The sequence below is a fragment of the Ascaphus truei genome, chromosome 9 (assembly GCF_040206685.1).
Source record: "Ascaphus truei isolate aAscTru1 chromosome 9, aAscTru1.hap1, whole genome shotgun sequence".
NCBI classification, from domain to species: Eukaryota; Metazoa; Chordata; class Amphibia; order Anura; family Ascaphidae; genus Ascaphus; species Ascaphus truei.
The window spans coordinates 3,300,831-3,321,438 of record NC_134491.1 but is presented as its reverse complement, the minus strand read 5'-3'; the positions used below and the strand labels follow the sequence as shown (position 1 = coordinate 3,321,438).

At 55.3% G+C, this 20,608-nt stretch overlaps 1 protein-coding gene across 4 annotated transcripts in view; it reads right to left on the bottom strand.

Annotated features, from left to right (window-relative positions):
* NOVA1 (NOVA alternative splicing regulator 1) overlaps window positions 1-20,608 on the bottom strand; it is an 87,679-nt gene that overhangs the window by 2,677 nt on the left and 64,394 nt on the right. For all 4 annotated transcript variants that reach the window (XM_075613203.1, XM_075613204.1, XM_075613206.1 and 1 more), the window contains one exon: window positions 60-1,785. In XM_075613203.1, the coding sequence (XP_075469318.1) occupies window positions 784-1,785 (1,002 nt within the window). In that variant the 3' untranslated portion in view covers window positions 60-783. The remainder of the gene's footprint in view (window positions 1-59; window positions 1,786-20,608) is intronic.

Genomic DNA, 20,608 nt, shown 5'->3' with positions numbered 1-20,608 from the left:
CTTACGCCGCCCGCCCTGGGCCCTACATCCCCCTTACGCCACCCGCCTGGGCCGTACACCCCCTTACGCCTCCAGCCCCGGGACACAGATCACCTAACGCCGCCCGCCCTGGGCCGTACATAAGAGTGAAGTTGGATAGTGCTTTATTTTTTTTCTTTTCCTAACTCCCTTTTTGTATAGGTAACTCACCCACCCAAAACCCCCTGCTGTTTCCCAGCAAAACAGTAGTTCAATTATAGCGTCACCTAGGACTAATACTGATTACCCACGTCGGCACGGAAGGGGCCACTAATACGTGGCTCTGCAACGTATTACTGGTCTCTGCGGCGCTGGCAGGGTTAGAAACCTATGCGCTATGTCATGTCTACATTCAGTTCATTTTCAACTACAACGATGCTGGTAAAATAGCAGGCTTCAAAAACGTTTACTTTTGACGCGTAAACAATAAAACCTTAACGAGAGAGAGAACCAGTCAAAGACCTTCAAATAAAAAAAAGAACCAAAATAAAAAACACTTTTAAAAAAAAATTAAAAAAAGAGGAAAATTCCCTCTCTGAAACATCCGTAAAACATGTATTATTTACAGATGCACTTTGTCAACACCGTTGCGTTCATTTGCATAATTATATATTAATAACTCGACGCGCACTTCCCCTGCCATAAACAAAAACAAAAATTAAAATATAAATTGCTCCTGCAAAATACAGTACATCCATGAAAAGAAGAAGAAGGGTGGGGGGGAAACAATTAAGTTAACATCCGGGGAAAGGGGCAGGGGGGCGTTTAACCCACTTTCTGTGGGTTGGCCGCCCGGACGCCTTGCTCGTAAGTGACCCGTTGCGTGATTAGATACTGCGCTGCCTGTGTTGCGGCTGGCGTGCCCGTTATGGTTACCTTGCGGTTTCTGGTGCCGGGGACAAACTCCCCCTTTTTGGAGATCTGTATCCTGGCGCCAGTCAACTCCTGGTACTCCACCAATGTCTTGCCACCTTTGCCAAGGATGGCGCCCACCAGATTCTCCGGGACGGCGATTTCCACCACGTCCTTGGAGCCGTCCGTCGACTTCTCTGTACCCAGAATGGCACTGGCCGCCAGAGGGGAGGCTCCAAAATATCCGTTGGTAGCTGCGGTGGCTGCAGCCAGGCTGCCCAGTGCAAACGTCCCCGCCGCTCCCCCTGGTGTGCCGCCCCCAGATGCTTCGCTGGCATATGTAGCCAGCAGGTTGGCTGCCGCTGCTGCGGCTGGGTTAGCACTGGCAGCGGCAGCTGCCAATGCTCCCGTGGCCGCCGCTTGGCTCAATCCCAGCCCCAGCGTGTTGAGGTTGTAGCCATAACTGGCCAGAGTGTTGAGGGCCGATGTTATAGCAACCAGATCATTTCCAGTGAAGCCGGAGAGGACGGTGGGGAAGGCTGCCACCCCTGCGAGGTTAGCGTGGCCCAAGAGCCCTGCGGCTGCGGCAGCGGTGGGCAAGACCTCGGCAGTGTTGGCGTAGGGGGAACCTGTGGGGTTGGAGTTGGCAACGGGGCCGGTGACGTTGGCGTAGCTGATGTTCAGACAGCTGCCGCTCTGTGGGTCCTCCTGAATCTTCTGCACAATCAGTTCCACCGCCTTGCGGTTTTGCTCGGGCTCCCCGCTCACCGTCACCACACGCTCCTGCAGATTAATGCCGTCCGGCTTCTGGGATAGCTGCACCCAGGCTCCTGACTGCTCCATCACGGCCTTTACTGTGGCACCACCCTTCCCGATGATCAGGCCCGCGGTGCTGTTGGGGACAATGATCTTCACCTGTGGTTGGAAAGAGATGAAGAAACCGAGGGAAAAAAGAAAAGATCGATGGAGATCACATGGATAATAAGGAGACGTGCGCACGAGCGGTGTGTGGGGTGGTGTGTATGAGGGTCAATATCTCCTGAACAAAGATGGCAAGCTCATCAATGACTGCACCGTTCCACTGTGTCTGCGATGAATATATTTGGGCATTGTATCAAAATAAAGATGATCCCATATTTGCAATCACAATACAACTTGTATCTCATGTAATTAAGTTAGTAAATCTACTGTCACGACGTCTCTAAGAATAAAAGTTACATAATTCTTACGCTGTGCCAAAGGTCCGCAGGGCACTAGGATGTCTACGAGTGTCCCTCGACCTATGAAAGGGTTAATGTCCTTTATTTTGCTTTCTATGCTCTTACTCCAGTAAAGGGTCACCAGACCCTTCCCTCACCTGTCCTGGGCTGTACATCACACAGGCTGTATAGTCTCACCTGTCCTGGGCTGTACATCACACAGGCTGTATAGTCTCACCTGTCCTGGGCTGTACATCACACAGGCTGTATAGTCTCACCTGTCCTGGGCTGTACATCACACAGGCTCATAGTCCCCATGCAGCCCGAAGACACTTGTGCCAAAATTATGAATCCTGAAAACAAATGATCTCACATCATGCAGATGTGAAACTACAGAATAACACATTCCTCGCACGCTGCGGGATATTAACCCATCCCGCTCTGTGCTGGTCCTGTCCTCACACACTGCGGGATATTAACCCATCCCGCTCTGTGCTGGTCCTGTCCTCACACACTGCTGGATATTAACCCATCCCGCTCTGTGCTGGTCCTGTCCTCACCCTCCGGGATATTAACCCATCCCGCTCTGTGCTGGTCCTGTCCTCACACACTGCGGGATATTAACCCATCCCGCTCTGTGCTGGTCCTGTCCTCACACACTGCTGGATATTAACCATCCCGCTCTGTGCTGGTCCTGTCCTCACACGCTGCGGGATATTAACCCATCCCGCCCTGTGCTGGTCCTGTCCTCACACGCTGCGGGATATTAACCCATCCCGCTTTGTGCTGGTCCTGTCCTCACACACTGCGGGATATTAACCCATCCCGCCCTGTGCTGGTCCTGTCCTCACACACTGCGGGATATTAACCCATCCCGCTCTGTGCTGGTCCTGTCCTCACACACTGCTGGATATTAACCATCCCGCCCTGTGCTGGTCCTGTCCTCACACGCTGCGGGATATTAACCCATCCCGCCCTGTGCTGGTCCTGTCCTCACATGCTGCGGGATATTAACCCATCCCGCTCTGTGCTGGTCCTGTCCTCACACACTGCGGGATATTAACCCATCCCGCTCTGTGCTGGTCCTGTCCTCACACACTGCGGGATATTAACCCATCCCGCTCTGTGCTGGTCCTGTCCTCACACTGCGGGATATTAACCCATCCCGCTCTGTGCTGGTCCTGTCCTCACACACTGCGGGATATTAACCCATCCCGCCCTGTGCCGGTCCTGTCCTCACACACTGCGGGATATTAACCCATCCCGCTCTGTGCTGGTCCTGTCCTCACACGCTGCGGGATATTAACCCATCCCGCTCTGTGCTGGTCCTGTCCTCACACGCTGCGGGATATTAACCCATCCCGCCCTGTGCTGGTCCTGTCCTCTCACGCTGCGGGATATTAACCCATCCCGCCCTGTGCTGGTCCTGTCCTCACACGCTGCGGGATATTAACCCATCCCGCCCTGTGCTGGTCCTGTCCTCACACGCTGCGGGATATTAACCCATCCCGCCCTGTGCTGGTCCTGTCCTCACACGCTGCGGGATATTAACCCATCCCGCCCTGTCCTGGTCCTGTCCTCACACGCTGCGGGATATTAACCCATCCCGCTCTGTGCTGGTCCTGTCCTCACACGCTGCGGGATATTAACCCATCCCGCTCTGTGCTGGTCCTGTCCTCATACACTGCGGGATATTAACCCATCCCGCTCTGTGCTGGTCCTGTCCTCACACGCTGCGGGATATTAACCCATCCCGCCCTGTGCTGGTCCTGTCCTCACACTGCGGGATATTCACCCATCCCGCTCTGTGCTGGTCCTGTCCTCACACGCTGCGGGATATTAACCCATCCCGCCCTGTGCTGGTCCTGTCCTCACACTGCGGGATATTCACCCATCCCGCTCTGTGCTGGTCCTGTCCTCACACGCTGTGGGATATTAACCCATCACGCCCTGTGCTGGTCCTGTCCTCACACACTGCGGGATATTAACCCATCCCGCTCTGTGCTGGTCCTGTCCTCACACGCTGCGGGATATTAACCCATCCCGCTCTGTGCTGGTCCTGTCCTCATACACTGCGGGATATTAACCCATCCCGCCCTGTGCTGGTCCTGTCCTCACACACTGCGGGATATTAACCCATCCCGCCCTGTGCTGGTCCCGTCCTCACACTGCGGGATATTAACCCATCCCGCTCTGTGCTGGTCCTGTCCTCACACGCTGCGGGATATTAACCCATCCCGCTCTGTGCTGGTCCTGTCCTCACACTGCGGGATATTAACCCATCCCGCTCTGTGCTTGTCCCGTCCTCACACTGCGGGATATTAACCCATCCCGCTCTGTGCTTGTCCCGTCCTCACACTGCGGGATATTAACCCATCCCGCTCTGTGCTGGTCCTGTCCTCACACTGCGGGATATTAACCCATCCCGCCCTGTGCTGGTCCTGTCCTCACACGCTGTGGGATATTAACCCATCCCGCCTTGTGCTGGTCCTGTCCTCACACGCTGCGGGATATTAACCCATCCCGCTCTGTGCTGGTCCTGTCCTCACACGCTGCGGGATATTAACCCATCCCGCTCTGTGCTTGTCCCGTCCTCACACTGCGGGATATTAACCCATCCCGCTCTGTGCTGCTCCTGTCCTCACACACTATGGGTTATTAACCCATCCCGCTCTGTGCTGGTCCTGTCCTCACACTGCGGGATATTAACCCATCCCGCCCTGTGCTGGTCCTGTCCTCACACACTGCGGGATATTAACCCATCCCGCTCTGTGCTGGTCCTGTCCTCACACTGCGGGATATTAACCCATCCCGCCCTGTGCTGGTCCTGTCCTCACACTGCGGGATATTAACCCATCCCGCTCTGTGCTGGTCCCGTCCTCACACTGCGGGATATTAACCCATCCCGCTCTGTGCTTGTCCCGTCCTCACACTGCGGGATATTAACCCATCCCGCTCTGTGCTGCTCCTGTCCTCACACACTATGGGTTATTAACCCATCCCGCTCTGTGCTGGTCCTGTCCTCACACACTGCGGGATATTAACCCATCCCGCTCTGTGCTGGTCCTGTCCTCACACTGCGGGATATTAACCCATCCCGCCCTGTGCTGGTCCTGTCCTCACACACTGCGGGATATTAACCCATCCCGCTCTGTGCTGGTCCTGTCCTCACACTGCGGGATATTAACCCATCCCGCCCTGTGCTGGTCCTGTCCTCACACTGCGGGATATTAACCCATCCCGCTCTGTGCTGGTCCTGTCCTCACACACTGTGGGATATTAACCCATCCCGCCCTGTGCTGGTCCTGTCCTCACACGCTGCGGGATATTAACCCATCCCGCTCTGTGCTGGTCCTGTCCTCACACGCTGCGGGATATTAACCCATCCCGCTCTGTGCTGGTCCTGTCCTCACACACTGGGGGATATTAACCCATCCCGCCCTGTGCTGGTCCTGTCCTCACCCTCCGGGATATTAACCCATCCCGCTCTGTGCTGGTCCTGTCCTCACACTGCGGGATATTAACCCATCCCGCCCTGTGCTGGTCCTGTCCTCACACTGCGGGATATTAACCCATCCCGCTCTGTGCTGGTCCTGTCCTCACACACTGTGGGATATTAACCCATCCCGCTCTGTGCTGGTCCTGTCCTCACACTGTGGGATATTAACCCATCCCGCCCTGTGCTGGTCCTGTCCTCACACTGCGGGATATTAACCCATCCCGCCCTGTGCTGGTCCTGTCCTCACACACTGTGGGATATTAACCCATCCCGCTCTGTGCTGGTCCTGTCCTCACACTGTGGGATATTAACCCATCCCGCTCTGTGCTGGTCCTGTCCTCACACGCTGCGGGATATTAACCCATCCCGCCCTGTGCTGGTCCTGTCCTCACACAGTGGGATATTAAACCATCCCGCCCTGTGCTGGTCCTGTCCCCACACGCTGCGGGATATTAACCCATCCCGCCCTGTGCTGATCCTGTCCTCACACGCTGCGGGATATTAACCCATCCCGCCCTGTGCTGGTCCTGTCCTCACACGCTGCGAGATATTAACCCATCCCGCTCTGTGCTGATCCTGTCCTCACACGCTGCGGGATATTAACCCATCCCGCTCTGTGCTGGTCCTGTCCTCACACTGTGGGATATTAACCCATCCCGCTCTGTGCTGGTCCTGTCCTCACACACTGCGGGATATTAACCCATCCCGCTCTGTGCTGGTCCTGTCCTCACACTGCGGGATATTAACCCATCCCGCTCTGTGCTGGTCCTGTCCTCACACTGCGGGATATTAACCCATCCCGCTCTGTGCTGGTCCTGTCCTCACACACTGTGGGATATTAACCCATCCCGCTCTGTGCTGGTCCCGTCATCACACACTGCGGGATATTAACCCATCCCGCTCTTTGCTGGTCCTGTCCTCACACGCTGTGGGATATTAACCCATCCCGCTCTGTGCTGGTCCCGTCCTCACACTGCGGGATATTAACCCATCCCGCCCTGTGCTGGTCCTGTCCTCACACTGTGGGATATTAACCCATCCCGCTCTGTGCTGATCCTGTCCTCACACGCTGCGGGATATTAACCCATCCCGCCCTGTGCTGGTCCTGTCCTCACACGCTGCGGGATATTAACCCATCCCGCTCTGTGCTGGTCCTGTCCTCACACACTGCGGGATATTAACCCATCCCGCCCTGTGCTGGTCCTGTCCTCACATTGCGGGATATTAACCCATCCCGCTCTGTGCTGGTCCTGTCCTCACACACTGCGGGATATTAACCCATCCCGCCCTGTGCTGGTCCTGTCCTCACATTGCGGGATATTAACCCATCCCGCTCTGTGCTGGTCCTGTCCTCACACGCTGTGGGATATTAACCCATCCCGCTCTGTGCTGGTCCCGTCCTCACACTGCGGGATATTAACCCATCCCGCTCTGTGCTGGTCCTGTCCTCACACGCTGTGGGATATTAACCCATCCCGCCCTGTGCTGGTCCTGTCCTCACACGCTGCGGGATATTAACCCATCCCGCCCTGTGCTGGTCCTGTCCTCACACACTGCGGGATATTAACCCATACCGCCCTGTGCTGATCCTGTCCTCACACGCTGTGGGATATTAACCCATCCCGCCCTGTGCTGGTCCTGTCCTCACACTGCGGGATATTAACCCATCCCGCTCTGTGCTGGTCCTGTCCTCACACGCTGTGGGATATTAACCCATCCCGCCCTGTGCTGGTCCTGTCCTCACACTGTGGGATATTAACCCATCCCGCCCTGTGCTGGTCCTGTCCTCACACGCTGTGGGATATTAACCCATCCCGCCCTGTGCTGGTCCTGTCCTCACACTGTGGGATATTAACCCATCCCGCTCTGTGCTGGTCCTGTCCTCATACGCTGTGGGATATTAACCCATCCCGCCCTGTGCTGGTCCTGTCCTCACACACTGCGGGATATTAACCCATCCCGCTCCGTGCTGGTCCTGTCCTCACACTGTGGGATATTAACCCATCCCGCCCTGTGCTGGTCCTGTCCTCACACGCTGTGGGATATTAACCCATCCCGCTCTGTGCTGGTCCTGTCCTCACACTGTGGGATATTAACCCATCCCGCCCTGTGCTGCTCCTGTCCTCACACTGCGGGATATTAACCCATCCCGCCCTGTGCTGGTCCTGTCCTCACACGCTGTGGGATATTAACCCATCCCGCCCTGTGCTGGTCCTGTCCTCACACTGTGGGATATTAACCCATCCCGCTCTGTGCTGGTCCTGTCCTCACACACAGTGGGATATTAACCCATCCGCCCTGTGCTGGTCCTGTCCTCACACTGTGGGATATTAACCCATCCCGCTCTGTGCTGGTCCTGTCCTCACACGCTGTGGGATATTAACCCATCCCGCCCTGTGCTGGTCCTGTCCTCACACTGCGGAATATTAACCCATCCCGTTCTGTGCTGGTCCTGTCCTCACACTGCGGGATATTAACCCATCCCGCGCTGTGCTGGTCCTGTCCTCACACTGCGGGATATTAACCCATCCCGCCCTGTGCTGATCCTGTCCTCACACGCTGTGGGATATTAACCCATCCCGCCCTGTGCTGGTCCTGTCCTCACACTGCGGGATATTAACCCATCCCGCTCTGTGCTGGTCCTGTCCTCACACTGCGGGATATTAACCCATCCCGCCCTGTGCTGGTCCTGTCCTCACACTGCGGGATATTAACCCATCCCGCTCTGTGCTGGTCCTGTCCTCACACTGCGGGATATTAACCCATCCCGCCCTGTGCTGATCCTGTCCTCACACGCTGTGGGATATTAACCCATCCCGCTCTGTGCTGGTCCTGTCCTCACGCTGCGGGATATTAACCCATCCCGCTCTGTGCTGGTCCTGTCCTCACACTGCGGGATATTAACCCATCCCGCTCTGTGCTGGTCCTGTCCTCACACTGCGGGATATTAACCCATCCCGCTCTGTGCTGGTCCTGTCCTCACACACTGCGGGATATTAACCCATCCCGCCCTGTGCTGGTCCTGTCCTCACACTGCGGGATATTAACCCATCCCGCTCTGTGCTGGTCCTGTCCTCACACACTGCGGGATATTAACCCATCCCGCCCTGTGCTGGTCCTGTCCTCACACACTGCGGGATATTAACCCATCCCGCCCTGTGCTGGTCCTGTCCTCACACTGCGGGATATTAACCCATCCCGCTCTGTGCTGGTCCTGTCCTCACACACTGCGGGATATTAACCCATCCCGCCCTGTGCTGGTCCTGTCCTCACCCTCCGGGATATTAACCCATCCCGCCCTGTGCTGGTCCCGTCCTCACACGCTGTGGGATATTAACCCATCCCGCTCTGTGCTGGTCCCGTCCTCACACACTGCGGGATATTAACCCATCCCGCTCTGTGCTGGTCCTGTCCTCACACGCTGCGGGATATTAACCCATCCCGTCCTGTGCTGGTCCTGTCCTCACCCTCCGGGATATTAACCCATCCCGCCCTGTGCTGGTCCCGTCCTCACACGCTGTGGGATATTAACCCATCCCGCTCTGTGCTGCTCCTGTCCTCACACTGCGGGATATTAACCCATCCCGCTCTGTGCTGGTCCTGTCCTCACACACTGCGGGATATTAACCCATCCCGCCCTGTGCTGGTCCTGTCCTCACACACTGCTGGATATTAACCCATCCCGCTCTGTGCTGGTCCTGTCCTCACACTGCGGGATATTAACCCATCCCGCTCTGTGCTGGTCCTGTCCTCACACACTGCGGGATATTAACCCATCCCGCCCTGTGATGGTCCTGTCCTCACATTGCGGGATATTAACCCATCCCGCTCTGTGCTGGTCCCGTCCTCACACACTGCGGGATATTAACCCATCCCGCCCTGTGCTGGTCCTGTCCTCACACGCTGCGGGATATTAACCCATCCCGCTCTGTGTTGGTCCTGTCCTCACACGCTGCGGGATATTAACCCATCCCGCTCTGTGCTGGTCCTGTCCTCACACGCTGCGGGATATTAACCCATCCCGCCCTGTGCTGGTCCTGTCCTCACACGCTGCGGGATATTAACCCATCCCGCCCTGTGCTGGTCCCGTCCTCACACACTGCGGGATATTAACCCATCCCGCTCTGTGCTGGTCCTGTCCTCACACACTGCAGGATATTAACCCATCCCGCCCTGTGCTGGTCCTATCCTCACACGCTGCGGGATATTAACCCATCCCGCTCTGTGCTGGTCCTGTCCTCACACTGCGGGATATTAACCCATCCCGCTCTGTGCTGCTCTTGTCCTCCCACGCTGCGGGATATTAACCCATCCCGCTCTGTGCTGGTCCTGTCCTCACACTGCGGGATATTAACCCATCCCGCTCTGTGCTGCTCTTGTCCTCACACGCTGCGGGATATTAACCCATCCCGCTCTGTGCTGGTCCTGTCCTCACACTGCGGGATATTAACCCATCCCGCCCTGTGCTGGTCCTGTCCTCACACACTGCGGGATATTAACCCATCCCGCTCTGTGCTGGTCCTGTCCTCACACTGCGGGATATTAACCCATCCCGCTCTAGTGCTGGTCCTGTCCTCACACACTGCGGGATATTAACCCATCCCGCTCTGTGCTGGTCCTGTCCTCACACACTGTGGGATATTAACCCATCCAGCTCTATGCTGGTCCTGTCCTCACACGCTGTGGGATATTAACCCATCCCGCTCTGTGCTGGTCCTGTCCTCACACTGCGGGATATTAACCCATCCCGCCCTGTGCTGGTCCTGTCCTCACACACTGCGGGATATTAACCCATCCCGCCCTGTGCTGGTCCTGTCCTCACACGCTGTGGGATATTAACCCATCCCGCTCTGTGCTGCTCCTGTCCTCACACTGCGGGATATTAACCCATCCCGCTCTGTGCTGGTCCTGTCCTCACACTGCGGGATATTAACCCATCCCGCCCTGTGCTGGTCCTGTCCTCGCACACTGTGGGATATTAACCCATCCCGCTCTGTGCTGGTCCTGTCCTCACACTGCGGGATATTAACCCATCCCGCTCTGTGCTGGTCCTGTCCTCACACGCTGCGGGATATTAACCCATCCCGCTCTGTGCTGGTCCTGTCCTCACACACTGCGGGATATTAACCCATCCCGCTCTAGTGCTGGTCCTGTCCTCACACACTGCGGGATATTAACCCATCCCGCCCTGTGCTGGTCCTGTTCTCACACGCTGTGGGATATTAACCCATCCCGCTCTGTGCTGCTCCTGTCCTCACACTGGGGGATATTAACCCATCCCGCTCTATGCTGGTCCTGTCCTCACACTGCGGGATATTAACCCATCCCGCCCTGTGCTGATCCTGTCCTCACACGCTGCGGGATATTAACCCATCCCGCTCTGTGCTGGTCCTGTCCTCACACTGCGGGATATTAACCCATCCCGCCCTGTGCTGGTCCTGTCCTTACACGCTGTGGGATATTAACCCATCCCGCTCTGTGCTGCTCCTGTCCTCACACTGCGGGATATTAACCCATCCCGCTCTGTGCTGGTCCTGTCCTCACACTGCGGGATATTAACCCATCCCGCCCTGTGCTGGTCCTGTCCTCGCACACTGTGGGATATTAACCCATCCCGCTCTGTGCTGGTCCTGTCCTCACACTGCGGGATATTAACCCATCCCGCTCTGTGCTGGTCCTGTCCTCACACGCTGCGGGATATTAACCCATCCCGCTCTGTGCTGGTCCTGTCCTCACACACTGCGGGATATTAACCCATCCCGCTCTAGTGCTGGTCCTGTCCTCACACACTGCGGGATATTAACCCATCCCGCCCTGTGCTGGTCCTGTTCTCACACGCTGTGGGATATTAACCCATCCCGCTCTGTGCTGCTCCTGTCCTCACACTGGGGGATATTAACCCATCCCGCTCTATGCTGGTCCTGTCCTCACACTGCGGGATATTAACCCATCCCGCCCTGTGCTGATCCTGTCCTCACACGCTGCGGGATATTAACCCATCCCGCTCTGTGCTGGTCCTGTCCTCACACTGCGGGATATTAACCCATCCCGCCCTGTGCTGGTCCTGTCCTCACACACTGCGGGATATTAACCCATCCCGCTCTGTGCTGGTCCTGTCCTCACACTGCGGGATATTAACCCATCCCGCCCTGTGCTGGTCCTGTCCTCACACGCTGTGGGATATTAACCCATCCCGCTCTGTGCTGCTCCTGTCCTCACACTGCGGGATATTAACCCATCCCGCTCTGTGCTGGTCCTGTCCTCACACTGCGGGATATTAACCCATCCCACCCTGTGCTGGTCCTGTCCTCACACTGCGGGATATTAACCCATCCCGCTCTGTGCTGGTCCTGTCCTCACACTGCGGGATATTAACCCATCCCGCTCTGTGCTGGTACTGTCCTCACACTGCGGGATATTAACCCATCCCGCTCTGTGCTGGTCCTGTCCTCACACGCTGCGGGATATTAACCCATCCCGCCCTGTGCTGGTCCTGTCCTCACACGCTGCGGGATATTAACCCATCCTGCCCTGTGCTAGTCCGGTACTCACACGCTGTGGGATATTAACCCATCCCGCCCTGTGCTGGTCCTATCCTCACACACTGCGGGATATTAACCCATCCCGCCCTGTGCTGGTCCTGTCCTCACACAGTGGGGGATATTAACCCATCCCGCTCTGTGCTGGTCCTGTCCTCACACGCTGTTGGATATTAACCCATCCCGCCCTGTGCTGGTCCTGTCCTCACACACTGTGGGATATTAACCCATCCCGCCCTGTGCTGGTCCTGTCCTCACACACTGTGGGATATTAACCCATCCCGCCCTGTGCTGGTCCCGTCCTCACACGCTGTGGGATATTAACCCATCCCGCTCTGTGCTGGTCCCGTCCTCACACACTGCGGGATATTAACCCATCCCGCCCTGTGCTGGTCCCGTCCTCACACACTGCGGGATATTAACCCATCCCGCCCTGTGCTGGTCCTGTCCTCACACGCTGTGGGATATTAACCCATCCCGCTCTGTGCTGGTCCTGTCCTCACACTGCGGGATATTAACCCATCCCGCTCTGTGCTGCTCTTGTCCTCACACGCTGCGGGATATTAACCCATCCCGCTCTGTGCTGGTCCTGTCCTCACACTGCGGGATATTAACCCATCCCGCTCTGTGCTGGTCCTGTCCTCACACATTGCGGGATATTAACCCATCCCGCCCTGTGCTGGTCCTGTCCTCACACGCTGCGGGATATTAACCCATCCCGCTCTGTGCTGGTCCTGTCCTCACACTGCGGGATATTAACCCATCCCGCTCTGTGCTGCTCTTGTCCTCACACACTGCGGGATATTAACCCATCCCGCCCTGTGCTGGTCCTGTCCTCACACACTGCGGGATATTAACCCATCCCGCTCTGTGCTGGTCCTGTCCTCACACTGCGGGATATTAACCCATCCCGCTCTAGTGCTGGTCCTGTCCTCACACACTGCGGGATATTAACCCATCCCGCTCTGTGCTGGTCCTGTCATCACACACTGTGGGATATTAACCCATCCCGCTCTATGCTGGTCCTGTCCTCACACTGCGGGATATTAACCCATCCCGCCCTGTGCTGGTCCTGTCCTCACACGCTGTGGGATATTAACCCATCCCGCTCTGTGCTGCTCCTGTCCTCACACTGCGGGATATTAACCCATGCCGCTCTGTGCTGGTCCTGTCCTCACACTGCGGGATATTAACCCATCCCGCCCTGTGCTGGTCCTGTCCTCGCACACTGTGGGATATTAACCCATCCCGCTCTGTGCTGGTCCTGTCCTCACACTGCGGGATATTAACCCATCCCGCTCTGTGCTGGTCCTGTCCTCACACGCTGCGGGATATTAACCCATCCCGCTCTGTGCTGGTCCTGTCCTCACACACTGCGGGATATTAACCCATCCCGCTCTAGTGCTGGTCCTGTCCTCACACACTGCGGGATATTAACCCATCCCGCCCTGTGCTGGTCCTGTTCTCACACGCTGTGGGATATTAACCCATCCCGCTCTGTGCTGCTCCTGTCCTCACACTGGGGGATATTAACCCATCCCGCTCTATGCTGGTCCTGTCCTCACACTGCGGGATATTAACCCATCCCGCCCTGTGCTGGTCCTGTCCTCACACGCTGTGGGATATTAACCCATCCCGCTCTGTGCTGCTCCTGTCCTCACACTGCGGGATATTAACCCATCCCGCTCTGTGCTGGTCCTGTCCTCACACTGCGGGATATTAACCCATCCCACCCTGTGCTGGTCCTGTCCTCACACGCTGCGGGATATTAACCCATCCCGCTCTGTGCTGGTCCTGTCCTCACACTGCGGGATATTAACCCATCCCGCCCTGTGCTGGTCCTGTCCTCACACACTGCGGGATATTAACCCATCCCGCTCTGTGCTGGTCCTGTCCTCACACTGCGGGATATTAACCCATCCCGCTCTAGTGCTGGTCCTGTCCTCACACACTGCGGGATATTAACCCATCCCGCCCTGTGCTGATCCTGTCCTCACACGCTGCGGGATATTAAGCCATCCCGCTCTGTGCTGGTCCTGTCCTCACACTGCGGGATATTAACCCATCCCGCCCTGTGCTGGTCCTGTCCTCACACACTGCGGGATATTAACCCATCCCGCTCTGTGCTGGTCCTGTCCTCACACTGCGGGATATTAACCCATCCCGCCCTGTGCTGGTCCTGTCCTCACACACTGTGGGATATTAACCCATCCCGCTCTGTGCTGCTCCTGTCCTCACACTGCGGGATATTAACCCATCCCGCTCTGTGCTGGTCCTGTCCTCACACTGCGGGATATTAACCCATCCCACCCTGTGCTGGTCCTGACCTCACACGCTGCGGGATATTAACCCATCCCGCTCTGTGCTGGTCCTGTCCTCACACTGCGGGATATTAACCCATCCCGCCCTGTGCTGGTCCTGTCCTCACACACTGCGGGATATTAACCCATCCCGCTCTGTGCTGGTACTGTCCTCACACTGCGGGATATTAACCCATCCCGCTCTAGTGCTGGTCCTGTCCTCACACACTGCGGGATATTAACCCATCCCGCCCTGTGCTGGTCCTGTCCTCACACGCTGCGGGATATTAACCCATCCCGCTCTGTGCTGGTCCTGACCTCACACACTGTGGGATATTAACCCATCCCGCTCTATGCTGGTCCTGTCCTCACACTGCGGGATATTAACCCATCCCGCCCTGTGCTGGTCCTGTCCTCACACGCTGTGGGATATTAACCCATCCCGCTCTGTGCTGCTCCTGTCCTCACACTGCGGGATATTAACCCATCCCGCTCTGTGCTGGTCCTGTCCTCACACTGCGGGATATTAACCCATCCCGCTCTGTGCTGGTCCTGTCCTCACACACTGCGGGATATTAACCCATCCCGCCCTGTGCTGGTCCTGTCCTCGCACACTGTGGGATATTAACCCATCCCGCTCTGTGCTGGTCCTGTCCTCACACTGCGGGATATTAACCCATCCCGCTCTGTGCTGCTCCTGTCCTCACACGCTGCGGGATATTAACCCATCCCGCTCTGTGCTGGTCCTGTCCTCACACTGCGGGATATTAACCCATCCCGCTCTGTGCTGGTCCTGTCCTCACACACTGCGGGATATTAACCCATCCCGCCCTGTGCTGGTCCTGTCCTCACACGCTGTGGGATATTAACCCATCCCGCTCTGTGCTGCTCCTGTCCTCACACTGGGGGATATTAACCCATCCCGCTCTGTGCTGCTCCTGTCCTCACACTGCGGGATATTAACCCATCCCGCTCTTTGCTGTTCCTGTCCTCACACTGCGGGATATTAACCCATCCCGCCCTGTGCTGGTCCTGTCCTCACACGCTGTGGGATATTAACCCATCCCGCTCTGTGCTGCTCCTGTCCTCACACTGCGGGATATTAACCCATCCCGCTCTGTGCTGGTCCTGTCCTCACACTGCGGGATATTAACCCATCCCACCCTGTGCTGGCACTGTGGGATATTAACCTATCCCACTCTGTGCTGGTCCTGTCCTCACACGCTGCGGGATATTAACCCATCCCGCCCTGTGCTGGTCCTGTCCTCACACACTGTGGGATATTAACCCATCCCGCCCTGTGCTGGTCCTGTCCTCACACGCTGTGGGATATTAACCCATCCCGCCCTGTGCTGGTCCTGGCATTAATACAGAAAGAATAATGCCTGCCTCACATCTCTTTAAATCACGCTAAAGTATCTTGTTAAAGCCCCTGTCCCACTTAGCAAAGTGTATTCGATAAGCGCTCATATTTTAAATTGCTGCTTTACAGGTTAGAAATCATTAAATAGCTTTTCAAACGTGCATCCACGGACAATGAGATAATATACAATAGATTTTTCTTCTAATTACAATTACAATCACAGCTGAATGAGAAACGGAATATTGCAACGTCTGTGCTGTGTTATAAGGCATTTCTGAGGGAAAGAACGGCCATCTTTAAATGCCCCCTCAACGTTCCCTTACATCAGTAGACTTCTCTGAGCACTGCTAGAGGATTTAGGATGAAAGTGCAAAGACTGACATGTTAAATGCTGGGAAGTGAGCCTGCAGCGCGTTGCACAGCACAGCAGCGCTTACATTGTCCTTTAGCTGGAATGTTACTTTGCTCTCCTGCAGTTTTGCCCTCATCAGATCTCCGCATAGGGCTAGAACAGTCCCTAGAAAGGGTTAAAGGTTGAATCCCCCAGACGGGAACCAGTGGCAGAGATAACTGCTCCCGACTGGAGCTGGCAGGCAGGAGAACACCCGTAAATTACAACATCGCTGGCAGGACCAAAGAGCACAGGGTGTAATTGACTGTAATGAAACGTTGTAATGAAATGATTGATCTAATAAGCTCTGTGTAGTTATTCAGTCGTTCCCTCGACATGAGGTGGGGAGGGAAAATGTCCCGTCTACACGCTGTGACTGGAACAGCGCTAGGAGTGAGAGGCTAGGAGTGAGAGGCTAGGAGGGAGAGGCTAGGAGTGAGAGGCTAGGAGTGAGAGGCTAGGAGTGAGAGGCTAGGAGGGAGAGGCTAGGAGTGAGAGGCTAGGAGGGAGAGGCTAGGAGGGAGAGGCTAGGAGGGAGAGGCTAGGAGGGGGACGCTAGGAGGGGGACGCTAGGAGGTAGACGCTAGGAGGGAGAGGCTAGGAGGAAGAGGCTAGGAGGTAAACGCTAGGAGGGAGACGCTAGGAGGGAGACGCTAGGAGGGGGACGCTAGGAGGTAGACGCTAGGAGGGAGAGGCTAGGAGGAAGAGGCTAGGAGGTAAACGCTAGGAGGGAGACGCTAGGAGGGAGAGGCTAGGAGGAAGAGGCTAGGAGGAAGAGGCTAGGAGGTAAACGCTAGGAGGGAGACGCTAGGAGGGAGAGGCTAGGAGGAAGAGGCTAGGAGGGAGAGGCTAGGAGGAAGAGGCTAGGAGGTAAACGCTAGGAGGGAGACGCTAGGAGGGAGAGGCTAGGAGGAAGAGGCTAGGAGGGAGAGGCTAGGAGGGAGAGGCTAGGAGGGAGAGGCTAGGAGGGAGAGGCTAGGAGGGAGACGCTAGGAGGGAGACGCTAGGAGGGAGACGCTAGGAGGGAGATGCTAGGAGGGAGACGCTAGGAGGGGGACGCTAGGAGGGAGACGCTAGGAGGGAGAGGCTAGGAGGGAGACGCTAGGAGGGGGACGCTTGGAGGGAGACGCTAGGAGGGAGACGCTAGGAGGGAGAGGCGAGGAGGGAGAGGCGAGGAGGGAGACGCTAGGAGGGAGACGCTAGGAGGAAGACGCTAGAAGGGAGACGCTAGGAGGGAGAGGCGAGGAGGGAGACGCTAGGAGGGAGACGCTAGGAGGGAGACGCTAGGAGGGAGAGGCTAGGAGGGGGACGCTAGGAGGGAGAGGCTAGGAGGGAGACGCTAGGAGGGAGACGCTAGGAGGGAGACGCTAGAAGGGAGACGCTAGGAGGGAGACGCTAGGAGGGAAAGGCGAGGAGGGAGACGCTAGGAGGGAGACGCTAGGAGGGAGACGCTAGGAGGGAGAGGCTAGGAGGAAGAGGCTAGGAGGGGGACGCTAGGAGGTAGACGCTAGGAGGGAGACGCCAGGAGGGAGACGCTAGGAGGGAGACGCTAGGAGGGAGACGCTAGGAGGGGGACGCTAGGAGGGAGACGCTAGGAGGGAGACGCTAGGAGGGGGACGCTAGGAGGGAGACGCTAGGAGGGAGACGCTAGGAGGGAGACGCTAGGAGGGAGACGGTACAGTGCCTGGGGGGCCTGAAACATCATGAAAATATACCCGTCCCTGGACTGTAATAGATAACGGATAGGGTGGATACCCGCTAACCCCTTCATTAGCACAGGGGAGTGTGGGGTAGTGTTGCTTGTGGATCACAGTGTGAGCTCCTTGCCCTTGTGGTGCAGGCTCCTCTCCCACTGAAGTGCAGCTCACTACCGGTCTGCCTGTGCTTTAACCCTTTGCAAAGCTGTCTCTACCGGTTGTGGAGAGCTGTGATGATCTGCCTTCCCTGACATACAATGCCTACCTACACTGTTACTCCATGAGGCTCATACCCTGTTACTCCATGAGGCTCATACACTGTTACTCCATGAGGCTCATACACTATTACTCCATGAGGCTCATACACTATTACTCCATGAGGCTCATACACTGTTACTCCATGAGGCTCATACACTGTTACTCCATGAGGCTCATACACTATTACTCCATGAGGCTCATACACTATTACTCCATGAGGCTCATACACTATTACTCCATGAGGCTCATACACTGTTACTCCATGAGGCTCATACACTATTACTCCATGAGGCTCATACACTGTTACTCCATGAGGCTCATACACTGTTACTCCATGAGGCTCATACACTGTTACTCCATGAGGCTCATACACTGTTACTCCATGAGGCTCATACACTATTACTCCATGAGGCTCATACACTGTTACTCCATGAGGCTCATACACTATTACTCCATGAGGCTCATACACTATTACTCCATGAGGCTCATACACTGTTACTCCATGAGGCTCATACACTGTTACTCCATGAGGCTCATACACTGTTACTCCATGAGGCTCATACACTGTTACTCCATGAGGCTCATACACTGTTACTCCATGAGGCTCATACACTGTTACTCCATGAGGCTCATACACTGTTACTCCATGAGGCTCATACACTGTTACTCCATGAGGCTCATACACTGTTACTCCATGAGGCTCATACACTTTTACTCCATGAGGCTCATACACTGTTACTCCATGAGGCTCATACACTATTACTCCATGAGGCTCATACACTATTACTCCATGAGGCTCATACACTATTACTCCATGAGGCTCATACACTGTTACTCCATGAGGCTCATACACTTTTACTAGGAGGTGCATACACTGTTACTCCATGAGGCTCATACACTGTTACTCCATGAGGCTCATACACTATTACTCCATGAGGCTCATACACTGTTACTCCATGAGGCTCATACACTATTACTCCATGAGGCTCATACACTATTACTCCATGAGGCTCATACACTATTACTCCATGAGGCTCATACACTGTTACTCCATGAGGCTCATACACTGTTACTCCATGAGGCTCATACACTGTTACTCCATGAGGCTCATACACTGTTACTCCATGAGGCTCATACACTGTTACTCCATGAGGCTCATACACTGTTACTCCATGAGGCTCATACACTGTTACTCCATGAGGCTCATACACTGTTACTCCATGAGGCTCATACACTTTTACTCCATGAGGCTCATACACTGTTACTCCATGAGGCTCATACACTATTACTCCATGAGGCTCATACACTATTACTCCATGAGGCTCATACACTATTACTCCATGAGGCTCATACACTGTTACTCCATGAGGCTCATACACTTTTACTAGGAGGTGCATACACTGTTACTCCATGAGGCTCATACACTGTTACTCCATGAGGCTCATACACTGTTACTCCATGAGGCTCATACACTATTACTCCATGAAGCTCATACACTGTTACTCCATGAGGCTCATACACTGTTACTCCATGAGGCTTATACACTATTACTCCATGAGGCTCATACACTGTTACTCCATGAGGCTCATACACTGTTACTCCATGAGGCTCATACACTGTTACTCCATGAGGCTCATACACTTTTACTCCATGAGGCTCATACACTGTTACTCCATGAGGCTCATACACTGTTACTCCACGAGGCTCATTCACTATTACTCCCCAATACTCATACACTGTTACTCCACAATAGTCATACATTACTACTCCAGCATGGTCATACCTTATTACTTCACTATGCTTATACACTGTTACTAAACAATTTATACATACTGCTACCCTGTGTGGCTGGGGCTTCCCAATTATAGTCTCGTGATTTTCTTGCAGCAGATGTAAGCTAACGGTGTTTCACGTGTTTGAATGTCCTTCGGTTATTCCAAACTGTGGATTGAGAATAGATCTGGGAAGCCCTATAGTCCTGCCACATACACAAAGCCCTATAGTCCTGCCACATACACAAAGCCCTGCAGGGCGCAGCGGCTCCCGTGCTGCTAAGTGGCTCGCCGTCCCAGTGACATTGTATTCTCTGTTACATGATCCCATGTGCTACAGCATCAAGTGCACCGAGTGGCCTGGGAGAAAGGCAGCAACTTAGTGGCAGTGAAAGTCGTCTCTGAAGTTGGAGATGCTGTTTCAGGATTGTGTGCCCCGTTACCCATCTCCTACTCAATACGCAGTGACGTTGCTGTCCCGCACTGGAGAAGAGATCAGCTCCATTCAAATAAACGGGACGGAAAACTTCCCTGGCATTTGGAAGCTGATTCACCGTATATAGAATTGGAGGGTTATGATACCAAACATTAGATTGTAAGCTCTGCTGCAGGGGTGCACAGTGCATGTACATTCTATGTCTTATGCTATATGCAACACAGTGTGACTGATGTCCAGCTACCGGCCATCTGAGTGACAATATTCCTGAGCACCCCCCACAG